Genomic DNA, 26,269 nt, shown 5'->3' with positions numbered 1-26,269 from the left:
TTAACAATATCTAAAGGAGAGTTCATTTGACATAGTTCATGTTGGGAATGGGCTTGACATCGTTGGGGAGTTGAGACATGCTAGTTTTTGATATAATTCATGTTTGATTAATGGTGTAGGGAGCACTCAAGGTTTACTTATTTTCCGTTCTTCAGAAATCATTTTTCTGAGACTTGGAAACCATTGCTGACTGTAAAACGTCATTAGAGCATGTATCAATTTGACATGAATTCACTTGTTACTACAACAGATACTTGTTTTTACTCACAGTCAGCAGACAACCTTTAGTGGTTATGGCACAAGATACTTTCACATCTCAACTTCAAAAATATTCATAAACTTTCTAGCGGAAGTTTAGCATCTAGGTTGTCCACAATGTCTATTGTTAAGGACAGATTGTGTCCTGGTTGTGAAAAAGGGGAGCATCACCGAGCGTCTTTCAAGACTAAGTAGATATCATCTGTTGAAAAACCATTTCACCTACTTCATATAGATCTTTTTGGTCCAGTTAATATTGCTAGTTGTAGTGGGAAGAGATTCACACTTGTCATTGTTAATGAGTAATCTAGGTATACCTGGGTATTCTTTTGAAGCAAAAGAATGAATCTTCTGATAAAATGGTCAATTTTATCAAAAGGATGGAACTACTAAATGGACAACCGATGGAACAACTTAGAAGTGATCATGGTACATGATCTAAAATTCTACACTTGAAGAATTTTGTACCGACAAAAGAATTTTATATAACTTTTTTTTTATGAGAACACCTCAACAGATTGGTGTTGCAGAAAGAAGAAATAGAACTCTCATTGAAGCTGTAAGATCTATGGTAGCTGAGTTTGGTTACCCAGAATAGATCCGTGATTGTTAAAAGACACCAAAAGACATCATATTAAGTTCTTAAAGGTAAAAGACCCTCCATTAGATTTTTCCATGTGTTTGACACACACCCTTTCTGTAACACCCCATATTTTAAGTGAGTAACGACATTTTAGATGTCGTCGATAAAAGTGCCACTAAAAAGCTAAAAAGTGACACTAAAGCCTGGATGCATTCAAAGTGCCACTAAAGAGGTGATTTGGAGACACGGGGTACCGGTGTCTATTGTTTCGGATCGAGATACGCGTTTTACTTCTCGATTTTGGGGTAAGTTTCATACCGAAATGGGTACTCAAGTGAAGTTGAGCACGTCTTTTCAACCTTAAATGGACGGTCAAAGCGAAAGGACCATCCAAACCTTGGAGGATATGCTTAGGGCGTGTGTAATTAACTTTGGTGGAAGTTGGGATGAGCATTTGCCATTGCTGGAGTTCTCATACAATAATAGCTACCATGCTAGTATTGGAATGCCACCGTATGAAATGTTTTAAGGGCGACGATGTCGAACCCCAATTTGTTGGGGCGAGGTGGGTCAAAAGAATATTGGAGGTACCGACGTGGTTCCTGAGACGAACCAAAAGATTGATGTGATTCGTGCTCGCCTTAAAGTGGCACAAGATCGACAAAAGTTGTATGCGGATAAGCGTAGGCGACCGATTGAATTTAATGAAGGTGATATGGTGATGCTTAAGGTGTCGCAGTGGAAGGGTGTAATTAGGTTCCGAAAGCGGAGAAAACTTGCTCCTCTGTTTATTAGACCTTTTAAAGTGTTGGCACGTGTTGGTGAAGTTGCTTATCATTTAGAGTTACCAGAAGAGCTTGCGGGAATCCATAACACATTCCATGTTTCCTATCTTCGCAAGTATCTTGCGGATGACTCAATGTGGGTACCGTTGAACGAAATTACTCTAAATAACAAACTAGAGTATGTGGAAGATCCGGTTTCTATTCTTGATGAAAAGATTAAAGAGATTTGAAATAAGAGAATTCGTACTTACAAGGTGCAATAGCGTCACCGAAAGGGGTCCGAGTGCACTTGGGAGTCCGAGGAATTTGTGATGGAGCATTTACCTTCGCTACATGTTGTGTGGATCGCGGGGACGCGATCGGGTCCAAGTGGGGGAGAGTTGTAACACCCCATATTTTTAGTGAGTAACGACGTTTTAGATGTCGTCGATAAAGGCGCCACTAAAAAGCTGAAAAGTACCACTAAAGCCTGGATGCATTCAAAAGTGCCACCAAATTTGAGTTAAAGACTTGCGCGGATTTTGTGAATTAAGAAGTTGGAACACCCAGTTTTCTGTGTGTGAAACGACGTTCCAAAGAAGAGGAACGACATTCCGGGTGAAGGAACGACATTTCAAAACCAGTAACGACGTTGTGATCAAGGGAAACGGGTACCGGTGAATAGAACAAGTTAGAGGTCGTTTCAGGAACAATGTTCCTCTTAAAAGGAACGACGTTCTTAATTTGGAACAACGTTCCATTGTATGGAACGACGTTCTGACGACATATATGTGTTTATAACCCGTTTTCAGGGGTTTAAAATGAGGGGCAATTGGGTCTTTTCACTTATGGACGAGCTTATTCCTGGTGAGCTGACCCTAATCTCATTCATACTTCATTTCACACCTACTCAAACACTCTCACACTTTCTAGAGTGAGAAACTCATTTCCTAGTGAGATAAAGCTTAGATTGGAGGTGAAAGGGGTGGAATCTCACCAAAGTGCAAGAGTTAATATTGTTCATCTTGCTTCTAGCTACGTGTTGATACTTGTAGTAAGTCCTAACTTCAATTTTTATTCAATTTGAGGTTAGGGTTTGATATTGCATGTTCTTGATTAAACCCATCTATCTCACAATTGGATGTTTGAAGCTAGCTGTGAGTGTTGTTGACCCTTGTTGGTGGGTTTTAGGTTGGAAGTATTTTTTTCATGTGTAGACTTGCAAATTGGGCATAATCACAAGTATTAGTGATTTTGTTGGTGAATGGAGCTTAAATGGGTGTTCTTGGTAGTTTGATTTTGGGTGAATCAAAATTTGTATTTGGTTAAAATGGGTCATAAAGGGCTCCTAGCACTTGATCATGAGTTGTATTTAGTTGAGTTTGGAACTAAATCACTAGCTTTTGGTGATTTGGGGAGTTTGGGTCTTGTTTGACCTAGTTGGTGTTTTAGGTGCAATTTGGGTCAAATTATCACTAGTGGATTTTGAGTCAAGCTATTAGTGTTCATAGCTTGATGTTATATTTGTGATAGGTGACTTGCTCTTGGATCAAGCTTAAAGTCCTAGAGAGGTTGAGACTCATCGAATTGCTCAAGGTGAGTGGAGTATTTATATATATGTGTATATAAATTGTTTGCATGTGGGTTAGTGGCGAGTACTATCCGATTGAGAAGGATTTTACTCTTTGTTGGCCACTTGGTGCACTGTGGTGAGTGATGTCTCTTTTAGTGACTCGCTCTTTGTTGGCCACCTTGCGTTTGGGGAAAGTGGTGAGTGCGATTACTTTGAAGTCCACTCTTTGTTGGCCACTTGTGAGGATGCGGGAAGTGTTACCAATTGAGACCACGCTTTTCGTTGACCACATTCGGGTGTACATGGTGGTGCCATCCGGGAGGCGCCTTTGTTGGCCATGTACACGGGTTGTTAGTGCTATTCATTTGATGACTAGTACATTTGGGGAATGGTTAATCATTTTTGCGTTGTAAGTTGTATTTTGAGTAGTGTAGCGTGTTATATTCTTGTTCATGCAATTAAGATGCTAGCTTGTACTAGGTTCTGTATATTTGCGTTAGTGATGCTATCTTGTATGCGGTTTGTGTAAGTTGCGCAAGTAAGTGATTTATGTATATATGCATATAAGTATTGCACTCACTAAGCATTGTAGCTTACTCCTTCATTGTTTACATTTTTATAAATTGTGGCACTTCGAAGGACAAGAGTAAGAGTTTGGCCTAGCTTGCTTGTGGCGGATTTTGGAAGGCGCTTTTTAGTAATGGTCTCGACGGTCATACTCATTAATTTGTTGTTTTGGTTAAACTTATGGGTCTTGTGTACCTGGTGATGTAAACACTTAGCTTGGTGTACCCGGTCATGCTCATTATTGACTTTAAGAAAAATTTATTTAATTTATTATTTATTTAATGAATTAAATCTGGTGATTTCGTTTCAACGACTAGTTAACATTCCGGAGACCCGGTACGGTTAACGGCACTCGAAACGGACCACGCGCGTACAAGCAATTAGCAAAAATGAGCACGAACACCCATTAAAGGGCCAATCGGCCGAACCCCCCCTCCCCATTCCCTTAGTGGACTTAAGCTTGGCTTGTTGGATCATTAGTGTGGGATTTAGGGCCTAATGGGATATAAAAGGAAAAATTAGAGAAAGAACCCTCATTCCCCACAAGTGCTAGTCGACTTTTGCTCTCTTTCCCTCCCCCTTTGGCTGTCGATCACCACCACACCACCATCATCACCAAAACTCAAAATTAGATCAAGTCTTAAACACGAACGTTATTCTACGCATCATTCTCTACGCGATAGTATAAGAAATTTGATCGTTTAAGGTATAATCACTAACCCTAGTTTTTCTAAATCTGAATTTTGTTCAATTGCATGGTGTATTCGAGTCTAGTGCTCAATTAGTGGTGTCTAGAGTTGTAATTTATCGTTTGATTGCTTGATTAACGTTGTTTGCAGGGAAAACGAATTTGTTTCTTGTGGATCTGATAAAATTGACATGAGAACTGATTTTATAATATGTTTAGATGGATAGATATCGAAAAGTTATTAATTTTAGACTCTAATTTTGCGTGATTTCGTTATCGTATGCTTAAGATATGCTTAATCGAAGATTTGACTAGGTTTTGCTCGTAATCCGAATTTTCTGAGTTGCCTGCTTTGTGTTTTAGTTTATAACAAGTATACTACTGTATTCCTTATGAAAATTTATGCAATTTGGACTTAATATTTGCGTCAAAAGGTTATGTAATGCTCCCGTTATGTCAAAACGAAGATTTGGTTCTTTAAGTGAGCTGAATCAGTTTTCAAAGTTACATAAAAATTGCTAGAGTGAACTAGGAGTTGATTGAGACTTTGATCTTCTGGAATATGTTATTTTATATGTTACTTGACATATTTCATCTGTATCTAAACTTACAAAAACATGAATTGCCATGAGATATATGCTCGTCTAAGTGATATGTCTGTTTGATGAGCAAAACTGGAAGGTCTGTAAAGATTGATTAAACTGTACGAATTGGCTAAAGAAATGTCTTTGATTATTTTAACACTAATATTTTGGAATGTTTTGAGATGACTCCAATTTACCGTTTGTCAAAATCTATTTTCTATATTTTCTGAGAAATATTTCAAAACTGATGCGCGTGCTGAAACTAATTTAGTAAACCGTAACTAGACCCCTTCTGACTTTTGACTTTTAATTATTGTATGAGGATTTGGCTAGACTTTTTGGAATCAATTTTAAGTGTAGTTATGATCTGGAGTTTTTCATAATTTTATGATTTATGTGCTATGAGCTATAGTTGAATCTTTCTACGATGTACGTTTTTCGAAGGCATGCTTTAAACTGCGAATGTGCAATTTGCTTAACTATGACTTGTAAAGTGATACTTGACCTAGGTTTGACATGTTGACCATGTTTGCAAGACCTACTGAGATGTTTGACTTTAGTTGACCACTTTGACAGAGTTGACTTTTGGTTTGAATTTGGTTGACTTTTGTTGACTTGCTTGGATTAGTTGACTTTTACTTGTTTGTTGAGTCAGTCTGAGCACTAGGACTTTGCGTACACTATGGGTTGACATAGTTTGACCTATAAGTGTATACTTAAGATGATTTACTTGGTTAGGTTGCATTGTTCAGTCGAGATTGTTCGACAACCGTACGTTTTGCTAAGATATTTACAAGTGCTTTTGCTAAGGTGAGTCTACAGTCCCTACTACATTTTTACAGGGATGAGATGCATTCTTTTTACAAATGTTTTACGTATTAGGCACAAGTAACTTAAACTTATACATATGAGTTCAAAACAAAAATCCCTTAGCTTGATTATATTAGTTACTTTGTAAGCTCGACTTATAGGGACGGTACCGTTAGGTTTGACAAACCTCACCGCAACATAACTAGTGCTTATTTTGTTGTTACTCGTACACTTGATCGGTGTATCGCCAAGATAGGGTAAACTGAAGACGTGTGGCTCGGCTATATGCAAAGGTTAAAGCTTTATAATCAAGTGCTCATGATAATGTATACTTTTCTTCGATGTTTTCCAGAAAATCTTGTGGCCTAACTTACGAAATGATTTACTAAACCTGTAGATTCACTCGACGTTTTTCGTTGACGTTTTGCATGTTTTATCTCAAGTTCATAGAAGTAGTGCTTCCGCTTAACAGAAGTTATTATGCTGTTTGCTGCTAGAACTGGACGACGTCCAGCATATTTTATCATTTTCATTTCAAGAACAAATATTCGCATTTAAACTATTTTCTTTCGAGATGTTTTGGGTTCATTTACGTTAGTCATTTATGTAAAATATTTTCCAGTTACATTTTCTTTAATAAATGACTTGGTTATGTTAATTAATGCGAATACTTTTCGGAAACGTCTCATATAGAGGGCGTGATCGCTAAACCGTGGGACTGGATGTAACAACCCAACCCATTATCCAACCGTAAATAGCAAACAAATTTTTTTTATATACAGAGAAGTGCGCGGCGCGCAACACCCTTTTTGCGCGGCGCGCACAAGCTGCTTCAGCTTCTGTCTAGTTTTTGCATTTTTCATTTAATGATCTCCCACTTCCCGACATATTTAGATGAAACACTTTTCACAAAACATCAATATAAGTAAAACTAACACGTTTCAATAATAAAATTAGTTTTACGACACCGGGCCCACATATGGCCGTATTACGAGTTTCGTACAAAATATAAGTTTCGACCAAATTAGTTTAAATTCCAAACGACACTAGACCATGATGTTTGGGGGTTAAACTACCCAATCTCGGTCAAACTTCAAAAAGCTATACTCCCAAAAGCTTCTCCTATCATAACAAAGCGGGATCACTAATCCAAACGAATGCCCTTACCCTTGTCCACGCTGGAGCCTATAAAAAGGTAAACAACGAGAGGGTAAGCAAAACGCTTAGTGAATGCAATAATTATACATATACATATATAACCTACTTACTTCCAATCACTTACACAACACCGCATACAAGCTAGCAATTCGACAACCATGCAAACTGAAATGTCCCGTTCATATTGATTATAAACGTTCCATATTAATTGATTTCGTCGCGAGGTTTTGACCTCTATATGAGACGTTTTTCAAAGACTGCATTCATTTTTAAAACAACCATAACCTTTATTTTATCGATAAAGGTTTAAAAAGCATTACGTAGATTATCAAATAATGATAATCTAAAATATACCGTTTACACACGACCATTACATAATGGTTTACAATAAGAATATATTACATCAAAAATAAGTTTCTTGAATGCAGTTTTTACATAATATCATACAAGCATGGACTCCAAATCTTGTCCTTATTTTAGTATGCAACAGCGGAAGCTCTTAATAATCACCTGAGAATAAACATGCTTAAAACGTCAACAAAAATGTTGGTAAGTTATAGGTTTAACCTATATATTATCAAATCATAATAATAGACCACAAGATTTCATATTTCAATATAAATCCCATACATAGAGATAAAATTCATTCATATGGTGAACACCTGGTAACCGACATTAACAAGATGCATATAAGAATATCCCCTATCATTTCGGGAAATCCTTCGGACATGATAAAAATGAATTCGAAGTACTAAAGCATCCGGTACTTTGGATGGGGTTCGTTAGGCCCAATAGATCTATCTTTAGGATTCACGTCAATTAGTAGATCTGTTTACTAATTCTTAGGTTACCAAGCAAAAGGGGCATATTCGGATTCGATCATTCACCCATATAATGTAGTTTCAATTACTTGTGTCTATTTCGTAAAACATTTATAAAACTGCATGTATTCTCATCCCAAAATATTAGATTTTAAAAGTGGGACTATAACTCACTTTCACAGATTTTTACTTCGTCGGGAAGTAAGACTTGGCCACTGGTCGATACGAACCAATAACAAATATGTACATATATATCAAAGTATGTTCAAAATATATTTACAACATTTTTAATACGTTTTACTGTTTTAAATTTATTAAGTCAGCTGTCCTCGTTAGTAACCTACAACTAGTTATCTACAGTTAGATATACAGAAATAAATCGATATATATTATCTTGAATCAATCCACGACCCAGTGTATATACGTCTCAGGCTAGATCACAACTTAAAGTATATATATTTTTCGAATCATCCTCAACCCTGTATAGCTAACTCCAACATTACTGCATATAGAGTGTCTATGGTTGTTCTAAATAATATATATACATGGGTCGATATGATATGTCAAAACATTTGCATACGTGTCTATGGTGTCCCAAGATTACATAATATATTAGCATACATGTATATTACAATATAAGTTAGCTAGGATATGATTACTATAAATTTGTTACCAATTTTCACGTAGCTACAACAAGCAAAAATATCCAATCTTGTTTTACCCATAACTTCTTCGTTTTAAATCCGTTTTGAGTGTTTCAAATTGCTATGGTTTCATATTGAACTTAAGTTTATGAATATAAACAGAAAAAGTATAAGTTTATAGTCGGAAATACAGGTTACAAGTCGTTTTTGTAAAGGTAGTCATTTCAGTCGAAAGAATGACGTCTAGATGACCATTTTGGAAAACATACTTCCACTTTGAGTTTAACCATGATTTTTGGATATAGTTTCATGTCCATAAGAAAAATCATTTTCCCAGAAGAACAACTTTTAAATCAAAGTTTATCATAGTTTTTAATTAACTAACCCAAAACAGCCCACGGTGTTACTGCGAAGGCGTATATCCGGTTTTACGGAGTTTTTCGTGTTTCCGGTTTTAAATCATTAAGTTAGCATATCATATAGATATAAAACATGTTTTTAGTTGATTTTAAAAGTCAAATTAGAAGGATTAACTTTTGTTTGCGAACAAGTTTAGAATTAACTAAACTATGTTCTAGTGATTACATGTTCAAATCTTCGAATAAGATAGTTTTATATGTATGAATCGAATGATGTTATGAACATCATTACTACCTCAAGTTTAGTAGGTAAAACTACTGGAAGTGAAAAGAAATGATCTAGCTTCAAAGGATCTTGGATGGCTTGAAAGTTCTTGAAGTAGAATCATGACACGAAAACAAGTTCAAGTAAGATTATCACTCGAATTAAGATAGTTATAGTTATAGGAATTGAATCAAAGTTTGTATATGAGTATTACCTTGATTTTGAATGATATCTTACTGTAAATAACAAGAATTTCTTGAGGTTAGATGATCACTTTACAAGATTGGAAGTGAGCTAGTAAACTTGGAAGTATTCTTGATTTTATGAAACTAGAACTTGTAGAATTTATGAAGAACACTTAGAACTTGAAGATGGAACTTGAGAGAGATCAATTAGATGAAGAAAATTGAAGAATTAAAGTGTTTGTAGGTGTTTTTGGTCATTGGTATATGGAGTAGATATAAAGGATATGTAATTTTGTTTTCATGTAAATAAGTCATGAATGATTACTATTTTATGAGATATTTCATGCTAGTTGCCAAATGATGGTTCCCACATGTGTTAGGTGACTCACATGGGCTTCTAAGAGCTGATCATTGGAGTGTATATACCAATAGTACATACATTTAGAAGCTGTGTATTGTACGATTACGAATACGGGTGCATACGAGTAGAATTGTTGATGAAACTGAATGAGGATGTAATTGTAAGAATTTTTGTTAAGTAGAAGTATTTTGATAAGTGTCTTGAAGTCTTTCAAAAGTGTATGAATACATATTAAAACACTACATGTATATACATTTTAACTGGGTCGTTAAGTCATCGTTAGTCGTTACATGTAAATGTTGTTTTGAAACCTTTAGGTTAACGATCTTGTTAAATGTTGTTAACCCATTGTTTATTATATCTAAAGAGATGTTAAATTATTACGTTATCATGATATTATGATATATTAATATATCTTAGTATGATATATATATACAGTTAAATGTTGTTACAACGATAATCGTTACATATATGTCTCGTTTCGAAATCATTAAGTTAGTAGTCTTGTTTTTACATATGTAGTTCATTGTTAATACACTTAATGGCATGTTTACTTATCATTTATCATTATTAAACATAGTGTATCAATATCTTAATATGATTCATATGTATTTAGTAAGACGTTGTTATAACGATAATCGTTATATATATCGTTTCGAGTTTCATAATTCAATAAACTCAATTTTATGTATATAACACATTGTTAAAATACCTAATGAGATACTTAATTATCATAATATCATGTTAACTATATATATAATCATATATATATATATCATCATATAGTTTTTACCAGTTTTAACATTCGTGAATCACCGGTCAACTTGGGTGGTCAATTGTCTATATGAAACCTATTTTAATTAATCAAGTCTTAACAAGTTTGATTGCTTAAGATGTTGGAAAAACTTAATCATGTAAATATAAATTTCATTTAATATATATAAACATGGAAAAGTTCGGGTCACTACAGTACCTACCCGTTAAATAAATTTCGTTCCGAAATTTTAAGCAGTTGGAGGTGTTGACGTATCTTCTGGAAATAAGTGCGGGTATTTCTTCTTCATCTAATCTTCTCATTCCCATGTGAGCTCGGGTCCTCTACGAGCATTCCATCGAACCTTAACAATTGGTATCTTGTTTTGTTTAAGTCTTTTAACCTCACGATCCATTATTTTGACGGGTTCTTTGATGAATTGAAGTTTTTCGTTGATTTGGATTTCGTCTAACAGAATAGTGAGATCTTCTTTAGCAAAACATTTATTCAAATTCGAGATGTGGAAAGTGTTATGTACAGCCGCGAGTTGTTGAGGTAACTCAAGTCGGTAAGCTACTGGTCCGACACGATCAATAATCTTGAATGGTCCAATATACCTTGGATTTAATTTCCCTCGTTTACCAAATCGAACAACGCCTTTCTAAGGTGCAACCTTAAACATGAACATCTCTCCAATTTCAAATTCTATATCTTTTCTTTTAATGTCGGTGTAGCTCTTTTGTCGACTTTGGGCGGTTTTCAACCGTTGTTGAATTTGGATGATCTTCTCGGTAGTTTCTTGTATTATCTCCGGACCCGTAATCTGTCTATCCCCCACTTCACTCCAACAAATTGGAGACCTTCACTTTCTACCATGAAGTGCTTCAAACGGCGCCATCTCAATGCTTGAATGGTAGCTGTTGTTGTAGGAAAATTATGCTAACGGTAGATGTCGATCCCAACTATTTCCAAAATTAATAACACATGCTCGTAGCATGTCTTCAAGCGTTTGTATCATCCTTTCGCTCTGCCCATCAGTTTGTGGATGATAGGCAGTACTCATGTCTAGACGAGTTCCTAATGCTTGCTGTAATGTCTGCTAGAATCTTGAAATAAATCTGCCATCCCTATCAGAGATAATAGAGATTGGTATTCCATGTCTGGAGACGACTTCCTTCAAATACAGTCGTGCTAACTTCTCCATCTTGCCATCTTCTCTTATTGGCAGGAAGTGTGCTGATTTGGTGAGACGATCAACTATTACCCAAATAGTATCAAAACCACTTGCAGTCCTTGGCAATTTAGTGATTAAATCCATGGTAATGTTTTCCCATTTCCATTCCGGGATCTCGGGTTGTTGAAGCAGACCTGATGGTTTTTGATGCTCCGCTTTAACCTTAGAACACGTCAAACATTTCCCTACATATTTAGCAATATCGGCTTTCATACCTGGCTACCAAAAATGTTTCTTGAGATCCTTGTACATCTTCCCCGTTCCAGGATGTATCGAATATCTGGTTTTATGAGCTTCTCTAAGTACCATTTCTCTCATATCTCCAAATTTTGGTAGCCAAATTCTTTCAGCCCTATACCGGGTTCCGTCTTCCCGAATATTAAGATGCTTCTCCGATCCTTTGGGTATTTCATCCTTTAAATTTCCCTCTTCTAAAACTCCTTGTTGCGCCTCCTTTATTTGAGTAGTAAGGTTAGTGTGAATCATTATATTCATAGCTTTTACTTGAATGGGTTCTCTGTCCTTTCTGCTCAAGGCGTCGGCTACCACATTTGCCTTTCCCGGTTGGTAACGAATCTCAAAGTCGTAATCATTCAACAATTCAATCCACCTACGCTGCCTCATATTCAGTTGTTTCTAATTAAATATGTGTTGAAGACTTTTGTGGTCGGTATATATAATACTTTTGACCCCATATAAGTAGTGCCTCCAAGTCTTTAATACAAAAACAACTGCGCCTAATTCTAAATCATGCGTCGTATAATTCTGTTCATGAATCTTCAATTGTCTAGACGCATAAGCAATTACTTTCGTTCGTTGCATTAATACACAACCGAGACCCTGCTTTGAGGCATCATAATATATCACAAAATTATCATTCCCTTCAGGTAATGACAATATAGGTGTCGTAGTTAACTTTTTCTGCAACAATTGAAACGCTTTCTCCTGCTCATCCTTCCATTCAAATTTCTTCCCTTTATGCGTTAATGCAGTCAAGGGTTTTGCTATTTTGGAAAAATCTTGGATGAACCTTCTGTAGTAACCAGCCAGTCCTAAAAATTGGCGTATATGATTCGGAGTTTTCAGGGTTTCCCATGTGACCGAGGAATTAAACTTCTTCCAACCAAAATGCACACTTTGAAAACTTAGCGTACAGTTTTTCTTTCCCTTAACAACTCTAGCACTTTTCTCAAATGTTCTTCGTGCTCTTGATCATTCTTTGAGTAAATAAGTATGTCATCGATGAAAACAATGACAAACTTGTCAAGGTATGGTCCACACACTCGGTTCTTGAGGTCCATGAACACAGCTGGTGCGTTAGTCAATCCAAACGGCATAACCATAAACTCGTAATGACCGTAACGCATCCTAAAAGCGGTATTTGGAATATCATCCTCCTTCACCCGCATTTGATGATATCCAGAACGTAAATCAATCTTCGAATAAACCAACGAGCCTTGTAGTTGATCAAATAAGTCATCGATTCTCGGTAGTGGGTAGTGGTTCTTGATGGTAAGTTTTTTAAACTCTCGGTAGTCGATACACAACCTAAATGTACCATCCTTCTTCTTGACTAACAAAACAGGAGCTCCCCACGGTGATGTGCTTGGTCGAATGAAACCACGCTCTAAAAGTTTCTGTAACTGACTTTGTAATTCTTTCATTTCGCTGGGTGCGAGTCTGTATGGAGCACGAGCTATTGGTGTAGCTCCTGGTACAAGGTCTATTTGAAATTAAACGGATCGATGTGGGGGTAATCCCAGTAATTCTTTCGAAAATACATCGGGAAATTCTTTTACGACGGGAACATCACTGATGTTCTTTTCTTCAGGTTTAACTTCCTCGATGTGTGCTAGAATGACGTAACAACCTTTTCTTATTAGTTTTTGCGCCTTTAAACTACTAATAAGATTTAATTTCGCGTTGTTCTTTTCTCCGTACACCATTAAAGGTTTTCCTTTTTCTCGTATAATGCGAATTGCATTTTTTTAACAAACGATCTCTACTTTCACTTCTTTCAACCAGTCCATACTGATTATTACATCAAAACTCCCCAATTATACTGGTATCAAGTCAATCTTAAATGTTTCGCTAACCAGTTTAATTTCTCGATTCCGACATATATTATCTGCTAAAATTAATTTACCATTTGCTAATTCGAGTAAAAATTTACTATCCAAAGGCGTCAATGGGCAACTTAATTTAGCACAAAATTCTCTACTCATATAGCTTCTATCCGCACCCGAATCAAATAAAACATAAGCAGATTTATCGTCAATAAGAAACGTACCCGTAACAAGCTCCGGGTCTTCCTGTGCTTCTGTCGCATTAATATTGAAAACTCTTCCACGGCCCTGCCCATTGGTATTCCCCTGATTCGGTCAATTTCTAATAATGTGGCCCGATTTTCCACATTTATAACAAACAGCGTTGGTATTACTTGCTCCGACACTATTCATTTCGGCATTACTTGTTTCGACATTATTTGTTCCTTTAGTTCTGTTAAACTTTGGTCCGTAGACCTCACACTTTTTCGCACTATGACCATTTCTTTTACACCTGTTGCAAAATGTCATGAAAAACCCCTGATGATTTTCTTCACACCTATGACATGGCTGTTTTTAGTTTTTGTTGCCGTTGTTGTTATTGAGGTTGTTGTTGGATTGTTATTGTTGTTGAAACGGTTGTTGTAGTTGTTATTATTGTTGGGATGTTTGTTGTAGTTATTGTTAGGATTGTGGTTATTGTTGCGATTGTTGTTGCGGTTGTTGGGATAGTTGTTGCGATTGTGGTTGTAATTGTTGTTGTTGTTGTTGTTGTACTGGTGACTCTTGTCACCGTTTTCCTCCCACTTTCTCTTGAGTTGTTTCGTGTTGGCTTCTTTGGCCGTCTGCTCTTTAATTCTTCCCTCAATCTGATTTATGAGTTTATGAGCCATTCGACTTGCCTTCTGTATAGAAGCGGGCTCGTGTGAACTCACATCTTCTTGAATCTTTACTGGTAACCCTTTTACAAACGCGTCGATCTTCTCTTCTTCATCTTCGAATGCTACCGGACACAATAGGCACAACTCTGTGAATCGTCGTTCATATGTGGTAACGTCGATCCCTTGTGTTCGTAACTCTCTAAGTTTTGCCTTGAGTTTATTGACTTCGTTTCTAGGACGGTACTTCTCGTTCATCAATTGCTTGAATGCCGACCACGGTAGTGCGTATGCAGCATTTTGTCCTACCTGTTCAAGATAGGTGTTCCACCACGTTAACGCAGTACCTGTGAAGGTATGCGTAGCGTACTTAACTTTGTCCTCTTCAGTACACTTACTTATGGTAAACACCGATTCGACTTTCTCGGTCCACCGTTTCAATCCAATTGTTCCTTTGATTCCATCAAATTCTAAAGGTTTGCAGGCAGTGAATTCTTTGTAGGAGCATCCTACAAGATTTCTTGCGCCGTTAGCTGCATTGCTAGATTCATAGTTATTGTTGGTATGTAGCGCAGCCTGTACTGCAGCTATGTTTGCAGCAAGAAAGGTACGAAATTCCTCTTCGCTCATATTCATGGTGTGTCGAGTAGTCGGTGCCATTTCCTTCAAAATAGCTAACTGAATCGAGTTAATCATACAGAATATTAAGAGTAGTCAATAGTATTTCGTAGCATAATATGAACTCATTTATAAAAGCTTTTTCTTCATATTAGCATTTTATAAGTTTAAATTCGGGTACTACCTACCCGTTAAGTTCATACTTAGTAGCTAATATACAATTCAACTACTACAATTCCATATGAAAAACTGATTATAATAATATATCACATACAAATATTCTTCAAACTTACAACTTCGCTATGTTACATATAACATAAAATATAGTATACTGATACAGGACAGTTTTGAAGATAAATCTAGTTAATACGTAAGTTGTTCAGTAAAGGAAATAAAGACACGTAATTCATAAGTCCATAAACAAGTCATGCATTCTGGTTTTACTAAGACGACTTCTCATCCTTGGTCTTGTGGAAAATAACTGTTATGACCATTGGCTAGGCAGCATATTGTAATGTCATCAAAAGGACGAGGGTTTCGTAATGTCCAACAGCCCCTTAATAATCTAAAAACCTTGTTTCTCACCTCAACTACTGAATCCGTCACTTGTGGGAAGGTTTTATTTAAAAGTTGCAATCCGATGTTCTTTTTCTCACTTTGGTAAGAAGCGAACATCACTAACCCGTAAGCATAACATGCTTCTTTATGTTGCATGTTAGAAGCTCTTTCTAATTCACAAAATCCTATGTTGGGATTTGTTGAGTCAAAATAGGTTCTTAACCCGTAGCGTAAATGCTTTAAAGAAAACACGACGTAACTTACGGTCTCCCCAATGTGATATACCCCACCTATCAAAGGAAAGCCTTTTATAAACTAAGGCATTTCTGGAAAGTCTTTCAAATGTTTGACAAGTTAATTTTGCCATAACTAAATGTGCTGATGAATTTTGACCGACTCTAGACAAGATTTCCTCAATCATATCCTCTGGTAGGTCTTCTAAAATATTCGATTGTCTACCCTTAACGTCCATTTTGTTTTTATACTGTAAAATAGACAAGGATTAGATTCGTAATAACAAACAATACAAGCAATTTTTACATAGAACATAAAAGTACAAGCACACTACAATACATATAATACACAACATGATTACAACCCTCTAATCTGAATTACTGGTTTCTTCTTCTTCGGACTTGGTTCGTTTTCCTAATTTTCTAGGAATATATGGTGTTCCTCTAATACGAGCCGTCGTTTTTCATAATGGTTTAGAAAAACCTGGTGGTTTAGAGGTTCCCGGGTCATTGTTACATTTTAGGAAATACGGATGTTGCCGATACATATAAAGTTCATCGGGGTTGGAATCGGGTTTCTCTATTTTTATACCTTTTTCCTTATTATTTTCTTTCGCTTTATTAAATTGGGTTGAGGTAATTTCTATAACATCATCGGAATCCTCATCAGGATCGATTCATCGGAAAATTGGTAATCTTCCCAATATTTTGCTTCCTCGGCGGAAACACCATTGACCATTATTAACTTTGGTCCGTTGGTTGAGGATTTTCTTTTATTTAATCGATTTACTATAGGTATCATTATTTCTTCCTCCGGAACCTCTTCTTCTTCTGGTTCCTCCTCTTACGATTCCTCTTCTTCTGGTTCTCTTCTTCCGGTTCCTCCTTTTCCGGTTCCTCCTCTTCCGGTTCCTCTTCGGGAATTTGTGAATCTTCCCAAAATATATTCGACTCTTCATTATTATTAGGTGAATCAATGGGATTTGTACTAGAGGTAGACATCTATCACACAATATCAAACACGTTAAGAGATTAATATATCACATAATATTTACATGTTAATAATATATAGTTTCCAACAAAAAAAGTTAAGCAATCGTTTTTGAAGAAAAACACGGTCGAAGTCCAGACTCACTAATGCACCCTAACAAACTCGGTAAGATACACTAATGCAATTTTCTGGTTCTCTAAGACCAACGCTCGGATACCAACTGAAATGTCCCGTTCATATTGATTATAAACGTTCCATATTAATTGATTTCGTCGCGAGGTTTTGACCTCTATATGAGACGTTTTTCAAAGACTGCATTCATTTTTTAAACAACCATAACCTTTATTTTATCGATAAAAGGTTTAAAAAGCATTACGTAGATTATCAAATAATTATAATCTAAAATATACCGTTTACACACGACCATTACATAATGGTTTACAATAAGAATATATTACATCAAAAATAAGTTTCTTGAATGCGGTTTTTACATAATATCATACAAGCATGGACTCCAAATCTTGTCCTTATTTTAGTATGCAATATCGGAAGCTCTTAATAATCATCTGAGAATAAACATGCTTAAAACGTCAACAAAAATGTTGGTGAGTTATAGGTTTAACCTATATATTATCAAATCATAATAATAGACCACAAGATTTCATATTTCAATATACATCCCATACATAGAGATAAAATTCATTCATATGGTGAACACCTGGTAACCGACATTAACAAGATGCATATAAGAATATCCCCTATCATTCCGGGAAATCCTTCGGACATGATAAAAACGAATTCGAAGTACTAAAGCATCCGGTACTTTGGATGGGGTTCGTTAGGCCCAATAGATCTATCTTTAGGATTCGCGTCAATTAGTAGATCGGTTTACTCATTCTTAGGTTACCAAGCAAAAGGGGCATATTCGGCTTCGATCATTCATCCATATAATGTAGTTTCAATTACTTGTGTCTATTTCGTAAAACATTTATAAAACTGCATGTATTCTCATCCCAAAATATTAGATTTTAAAAGTGGGAATATAACTCACTTTCACAGATTTTTACTTCGTCGGGAATTAAGACTTGGCCACTGTCCGATTTACGAACCTATAACAAATATGTACATATATATCAAAGTATGTTCAAAATATATTTACAATATTTTTAATACATTTTACTGTTTTAAATTTATTAAGTCAGCTGTCCTCGTTAGTAACCTACAACTAGTTGTCCACAGTTAGATATACAGAAATAAATCGATATATATTATCTTGAATCAATCCACGACCCAGTGTATACACGTCTCAGGCTAGATCACAACTCAAAGTATATATATTTTTGGAATCATCCTCAACCCTGTATAGCTAACTCCAACATTACTGCATATAGAGTGTCTATGGTTGTTCCAAATAATATATATACATGGGTCGATATGATATGTCAAAACATTTGCATACGTGTCTATGGTATCCCAAGATTATATAATATATTAGAATACATGTATAATACAATATAAGTTAGCTAGGATATGATTACTATAAATTTGTTACCAATTTTCACGTAGCTACAACAAGCAAAAATATCCAATCTTGTTTTACCCATAACTTCTTCGTTTTAAATCCGTTTTGAGTGTTTCAAATTGCTATGGTTTTATATTGAACTTAAGTTTATGAATATAAACAGAAAAAGTATAAGTTTATAGTCGGAAATACAGGTTACAAGTCGTTTTTGTAAAGGTAGTCATTTCAGTCGAAAGAACGACGTCTAGATGACCATTTTGGAAAACATACTTCCACTTTGAGTTTAACCATAATTTTTGGATATAGTTTCATGTTCATAAGAAAAATTATTTTCCCAGAAGAACAACTTTTAAATGAAAGTTTATCATAGTTTTCAATTAACTAACCCAAAACAGCCCGCGGTGTTACTGCGACGGCGTATATCCGGTTTTACGATGTTTTTCGTGTTTTCTGGTTTTAAATCATTAAGTTAGCATATTATATAGATATAGAACATGTGTTTAGTTGATTTTAAAAGTCAAGTTAGATGGATTAACTTTTGTTTGCGAACAAGTTTAGAATTAACTAAACTATGTTCTAGTGATTACATGTTCAAATCTTCGAATAAGATAGTTTTATATGTATGAAACGAATGATGTTATGAACATAATTACTACCTCAAGTTTAGTAGGTAAACCTACTGGAAGTGACAAGAAATGATCTAGCTTCAAAGGATCTTGGATGGCTTGAAAGTTCTTGAAGTAGAATCATGACACGAAAACAAGTTCAAGTAAGATTATCACTCGAATTAAGATAGTTATAGTTATAGGAATTGAATCAAAGTTTGTATATGAGTATTACCTTGATTTTGAATGATATCTTACTGTAAACAACAAGAATTTATTGAGGTTGGATGATCACTTTACAAGATTGGAAGTGAGCTAGTAAACTTGGAAGTATTCTTGATTTTATGAAACTAGAACTTGTAGAATTTATGAAGAACACTTAGAACTTGAAGATGGAACTTGAGAGAGATTAATTAGATGAAGAAAATTGAAGAATAAAAGTGTTTGTAGGTGTTTTTGGTCATTGGTATATGGATTAGATATAAAGGATATGTAATTTTGTTTTCATGTAAATAAGTCATGAATGATTACTAATATTTTTGTAATTTTATGAGATATTTCATGCTAGTTACCAAATGATGGTTCCCACATGTGTTAGGTGACTCACATGGGCTGCTAAGAGCTGATCATTGGAGTGTATATACCAATAGTACATACATTTTGAAGCTATGTATTGTACGAGTACGAATACGGGTGCATACGAGTAGAATTGTTGATGAAACTGAATGAGGATGTAATTGTAAGAATTTTTGTTAAGTAGAAGTATTTTGATAAGTGTCTTGAAGTCTTTCAAAAGTGTATGAATACATATTAAAACACTACATGTATATACATTTTAACTGAGTCGTTAAGTCATCGTTAGTCGTTACATGTAAATGTTGTTTTAAAACCTTTAGGTTAACGATCTTGTTAAATGTTGTTAACCCATTATTTATTATATCTAAGGAGATGTTAAATTATTATACTATCATGATATTATGATATATTAATATATCTTAGTATGATATATATACAGTTAAATATTGTTACAACGATAATCGTTACATATATGTCTCGTTTCGAAATCATTAAGTTAGTAGTCTTGTTTTTACATATGTAGTTCATTGTTAATACACTTAATGACATGTTTACTTATAATTTATCATGATTAAACATAGTGTATCAATATCTTAATATGATTCATATGTATTTAGTAAGAAGTTGTTATAACGATAATCGTTATATAGATCGTTTCGAGTTTCATAATTCAATAAACTCAATTTTATGTATATAACACATTGTTAAAATACCTAATGAGATACTTACTTATCATAATATCATGTTAACTATATATATAATCATATATATGTCATCATATAGTTTTTACAAGTTTTAACGTTCGTGAATCACCGGTCAACTTGGGTGGTCAATTGTCTATATGAAACCTATTTCAATTAATCAAGTCTTAACAAGTTTGATTGCTTAACATGTTGGAAACACTTAATCATGTAAATATCAATTTCATTTAATATATATAAACATGGAAAAGTTCGGGTCACTACACAAACATTATGCATAAACTAGTATCCGCAATTCACGATAAGCTAGCAATACCAATAGCATATAGTTCACAATTAAATATGCCAATACAAAATTCACACAACCATGGTTAACCAAAAGTACAAGGGAACGGTACTCGCGAAAGACCGTCGGAGTTCATAACATCCATTGGTGTACTTAACACCGCGTACTAACTAATCCCCCGGGTGATGTCTTAAACATCGCGACTAACTCACCCCCATGACAATGTGGTGTCTTAAACACCTCGACTATCCCACATGTCAATCAAACCCATACGTGGTGTCTTGAACACCGTGACAATCCTACTCCCATGAAAATGTGGTGTCTTGAACACCGCGCCAATCCCACATGTCAATCAAACCCATGAGTGGTGTCTTGAACACCGCGACTATCCCACATTTCACGCTACACAAATAAATACATTATATATGTACACGCATAATTATTCCACTCTCCTTAACGATTCTGTGACGGTTTATACTTCCACAAGCTTCAAAGCAAAGTACCTAATACAATAAGTACTCAATCAATACACAAACTAGTTGGACTATACACTAACAATTCACTCATGTGCATTTAATGACTTAAATGCATTAAATGCCCCATTACACCAAAATGGTCCATTTAAGGTCAAGACCATCATAAATCACTAAAAGCTAGTGATTAAGGTCCAACAACACTAACTAATACACAAATAGGGTATTTCATACCCATCTTTCCCAACTAGGTCAATTATTACCCATTTGACCATGTTAAAGTCAACACACCCATTTCGGGTCATCCACTAACCCAAAGAACACCCATTTGCTTAATAACTAGGTGTGCTAGTAATTAACTAACCTTTTAAGACTCATAACCACCAATTTACACTTTGAAACCCTAGGTTAGTTACTATTGAGTCCTCATGACTCAATCTTACCCAAGAACACCCAAAATCACCATATATGGGTTTTATGTTCACCATTTACCCAAACCCTAACCCTTATATAAATCAAAGTAAGGAAATCAAAGTTAGAGTGATAGTGCTCCAAATGAACATATATTTAGGCACAATATCCTTCCAATATGTAAAGCTTTTAGTTGCAATTGTTCTATTTTTATGTAATATTCGTTTAAATAAATAAGTGTGAAGACAAAAGAAGAAAACGATGATTTGAAGACGCAAATGACCAAAAAGCTCAAATGTACAAGGTATAATTCAAGTGGTTCAATTTATTGATGAGAAATGTCCAAAAATGATAAGAGTACAAGCCGCAAAACGCAAAGTACAAGATATTAAATAGTACGCAAGGACGTTCGAAAATCCGGAACCGGGACATGAACCAACTATCAATGCGCGATGCAACGGAGCTAAAATTACAAGTTAACTATGCACATAAATATAATATAATATATAAATAATTCTTAAAATTATATATATATATATATATATATTATATTATATATTAAAAACCGTCGGCAAACTAGAAAACAAAGTTATGTGAGCTGGATCAGAGGGTCATACGATCGCATGGACAGAAGGCACAAAATCTATGCGATCGTATGGGCATCAGAATCTGGCCAAGTGCTATAAAAGGCGACGAATTATGCACGAAATATACACATCTTTTTCTCTTCCTTTCTCTGTAAGAAATATATATATATATATATATATATATATATATATATATATATATATATATATATATATATATATATATATATATATATATATATATATATATATATATATATATATATATATATATATATATATATATATATATATATATATATATATATATTTAATTTAAAGTTTAATTTAAGTTTAATAATAATTGGGTTATTGTAAGAAATGTTTTAAGGTTTTGTAAGTCGGAACTCTATCCGTGTAACGCTGCGCGATTAATCACCACTGTAAGCTATGTTCTTCCTTTTTAAATTAATGTCTCGTAACTAAGTTATTATTATGCTTATTTAAGCCAAAGTAATCATGATGTGAGACTAAATATTAAGACGGGGTTATTAGATTTTGTACCATAATTAAGGTTTCGACAAAAGACCGACACTTGTGGACATTGGACTATGACTATTAATAGATAGGGGGTATTGTCTAATTGAGCGACAACTCATTGGAACCTGTCGAACCTATTTTCAAATTAGTTAATCTAATAATTATTAAAATGATTATGTATGTCCTATTTAGTGACGTTTATACGACATTTTTTACGATCATTTAATTAAATATTTGGGTTGGGTAATTGATTATTCATTCTGATCAAGTGGGTAAATTAATATTCATATCTCATTAAAACATGGATGGATTACATACAAGGATAATTGGTGTAATTGTTAACAAAGTATTAAAGCCTTGGATTACACGCAGTCGATAACCTGGTGTAATCACTGAACAAAGTATTAAAACCTTGTTACAGTTTGAATCCCTAATTAGATGGAATATTTGACTTCGGGAATAAGGTTAATTTGACGAGCATTTTATAATTATGACCGATGGACTATTATGGACAAAAACCAGATAGGTATCAAATAAACCAGGACAAAGGACAATTAACCCGGGTAACAATTAATTATAATCAAAACGTCAAACATCATGGTTACGGAAGTTTAAATAAGCATAATTGTTTTATTTTATATCTCATCGTACTTTTATTTACTGTCATTTATTTATTGTCATTTTAAATATTGTTATTTATTTTACGCATTTTAATTATCGTCATTGATCTTTACGCTTAAAATATAAAATCAACAAACCGGTCATTCAACGGTAAAAACCCCCTTTTATAATAATATTACTATATATAATTATATATATTTTATATAAATATAGTTGTTAAAAATATAGCGTTAAACTCAGCTAGCTCCCTGTGGAACGAACCGAACTTACTAAAAACTACACTACTGTACGATTAGGTACACTGCCTATAAGTGTTGTAGCAAGTTTTAGTTATATCCACTCTATAAATAAATAAATAACTTGTGTAAAATTGTATCGCATTTAATAGTATTTCTTAATAAAAATATAACTATTTCGTACCCCTCTGCTTTAACATCAAGTTTTTGGCGCCGCTGCCGGGGAAACGCTATATTTTTACGCTATATTTTAGTAAAATTATATTTTTGTAAAAATATATTGTTTCTTATTTCATAAAAATATTTTGTATTTATAATAAGTGTTAAAAATAATAATAAGAAAAAATAAATAAATAAATAAATAAAAACGGGCCACAATACTGTAGAAGCCCAAGAATAGGCCTGGTACCCGAAGACATGCGATCGCATGGCCTAGGAGCATAAAAATCATGCGACCACATGAGTGCTTCTGACGCGTCTGGTACCTGGTACAGCAGAATTAGGGTTACGTATTATTTATTATTATTATTAATTAATAATCTAATTAGGGTTCACATATTTAATTAGTTATTAATATTAGTTTATAATTAGTAATATTAAGTTTTAATATTATTATTAATTATATAAATTAATACTTTTATAAAATAATAATATAAAAATAATATTTTTATAAAAATAAATAATTTTATCATTTTTTATATTTTTATAAATTGTATCTTTTTAATTGTATAATTTGTTTAAATTGTATATTTTTCGTTCGTAATTAGTTTTAAGACTAGTATTTTGACGTAGTTATTTTTATTTCTAGATTTTTAGTCTTTGCCGTAAAATCCCTTAAGTGCTTTTTCTTTAGACTAAGATTTAGGTGCTTTAGAATTTTGCGACGCTGTTTTAAGATTTTAGTACTTTTTAAGTTATTGCCGTTTTGGATATAAACTTCTTTTAAGCTTTAATTCCTTTAGACGCAAGTTTTAATATTTAGTTTTTAGACTTTTAAGTCTCGACGTTCTACTTTCTTTTTATTATTTTTCGACTTTCTATTTTTCGACGTTTTTCGACGCACTCTTTTTCTTTCTTATTTCTCGACGCTCTAGTTTTTAGGACATAGATTTTTATTTCAAAATTTCGACGAAAAATTATTTTAAGCGGTTAAATTGATAGACATCCAAAATTTTCTGGTTCGTAGTAATAGTTGGATTTGTTAGTGGCGAGTTGTGGGCTTCCGATTTAAAAGGTCCTGGCTACCTGCTGCATCTATTGGCTATTCGAAACGTGGACAAAATCAGAAAAGTCTATTAATTTGATAACTTATATAATTTTTTATATTTTATAACTAATAGGATATTCTGTGAATGCACCGAGCAAAACGTTCACCAACTTTCATACGTTCACCGCCTGTAACTCGATCAAGACATCTAGGCAATATTGTCGCCGTTGATTTTTCTTTAGAATCGTCATCTAGTCGACCAAGTACTCCAATTCAAATTTTCGATAATCCATTTTTTGAACCCGACCTCACAATTGAAAACCCGGAGGATATTCAAGGATAATTTCAAGATCCAGAACCACTAATCATTCCTCCTGAACCACAAACCATTTAATCAAAATCCTCTAGTGATTCAGATTCAACAAATTCAATAATGGAAGTAACTGAACCTCTAAGTATGGAAGATCGAATGAGAGCCACACGCACAGGCCAAGGACACGCTATTATTAAGCCAGATATTAATGCGCCAGATTATGAAATCAAAGGACAAATTCTACACATGGTAACTAATCAATGCCAATATAGTGGTACACCAAAAGAAGATCCAAATGAACATCTTCGAACCTTTAATAGGATCTGTACTCTATTTAAAATCCGAGAAGTTGAGGATGAACAGATCTATCTCATGTTATTTCCCTGGACTTTAAAGGGAGAAGCCAAAGATTGGTTAGAATCGTTACCTGAAGAGGCGATTGATACATGGGATGTTTTAGTTGAAAAATTTCTTAAACAATTCTTTCCGGCATCTAAAGCTGTAAGACTTCAAGGAGAAATTGTTACGTTCACACAAAAGCCAAATGAAACTCTATATAAGGAGTGGACAAGATTTGAAAAGTTATTGAGAGGATGTCCTCAACACGGTTTAGATACTTATCAAATAGTACAAATATTCTACCAAGGATGCGACATCACTACAAGAAAAGACATCGATATAGCAGCTGGTGGTTCCATTATGAAGAAAACTGCAACCGAAGCTCACAAAATTATTGATAACACAGCCTGCCACTCACATGAGTGGCACCAAGAAAAAGATATTTTTCGTTCATCTAAAGTGGCTAGAGCCGATTCTAGCCGTGACTTTGATTCCGTTTTCGCAAAAATAGATGCTTTCGAGAGACGAATGGAAAAGATGACTAAAGATATTCACGCAATACGAATCAGTTGTGAGCAATGCGGTGGACCACACTTAACAAAAGATTGTCACACTGAGCAAACGATGGAACAACGTGAGAATGTTTCCTACATGAACCAAAGGCCGGGAAATAATTATCAAAATAATTATCAACAACCAAGGCCAAACTTTAATCGAAATCAAAACATTCTTTACAATCCAAATGGACCCAACAATAACTCGTACAACCAACAAGGTCCGAATAACCAACCAACTCAAAACAACACTTTCAATCAACAAAGACCTAGCTTGTATAAACCACCACAACAAACCGAAGAGAAAAAGCCAAATCTAGAAGAAATGATGGCAAAGCTAATGGAATCTCAAACACAATTTATAACATCTCAAACCCAAACAAATGAG

At 34.4% G+C, this 26,269-nt stretch overlaps 1 protein-coding gene across 1 annotated transcript; it reads left to right on the top strand.

The window, feature by feature from the left end:
* The first annotated feature begins 617 nt into the window (after positions 1-617).
* LOC139888007 (uncharacterized) lies at positions 618-1,856 on the top strand. The gene is made up of 3 exons (XM_071871045.1): positions 618-687; positions 1,372-1,658; positions 1,743-1,856. Exons 1-3 carry the CDS (start codon positions 618-620, stop codon positions 1,854-1,856), a joined length of 471 nt encoding a protein of 156 aa, XP_071727146.1.
* Positions 1,857-26,269: the final 24,413 nt, after the last annotated feature.

This window comes from Rutidosis leptorrhynchoides, chromosome 2 (genome assembly GCF_046630445.1).
Source record: "Rutidosis leptorrhynchoides isolate AG116_Rl617_1_P2 chromosome 2, CSIRO_AGI_Rlap_v1, whole genome shotgun sequence".
Lineage (NCBI taxonomy): Eukaryota > Viridiplantae > Streptophyta > Magnoliopsida > Asterales > Asteraceae > Rutidosis > Rutidosis leptorrhynchoides.
Note: the sequence above shows the minus strand (reverse complement) of the source record. Positions and strands in the feature narration are given on the sequence as shown.

Coding starts and splice junctions, on each gene's coding strand:
- LOC139888007 (XM_071871045.1), top strand. CDS start 618: ATGGTCAATTTTATCAAAAGGATGGAACTACTAAATGGACAACCGATG. Junction 688..1,371: donor ACAACTTAGAAGTGATCATG/GTACATGATCTA, acceptor AAATGTTTTAAG/GGCGACGATGTCGAACCCCA. Junction 1,659..1,742: donor CTTTTAAAGTGTTGGCACGT/GTTGGTGAAGTT, acceptor TATCTTCGCAAG/TATCTTGCGGATGACTCAAT.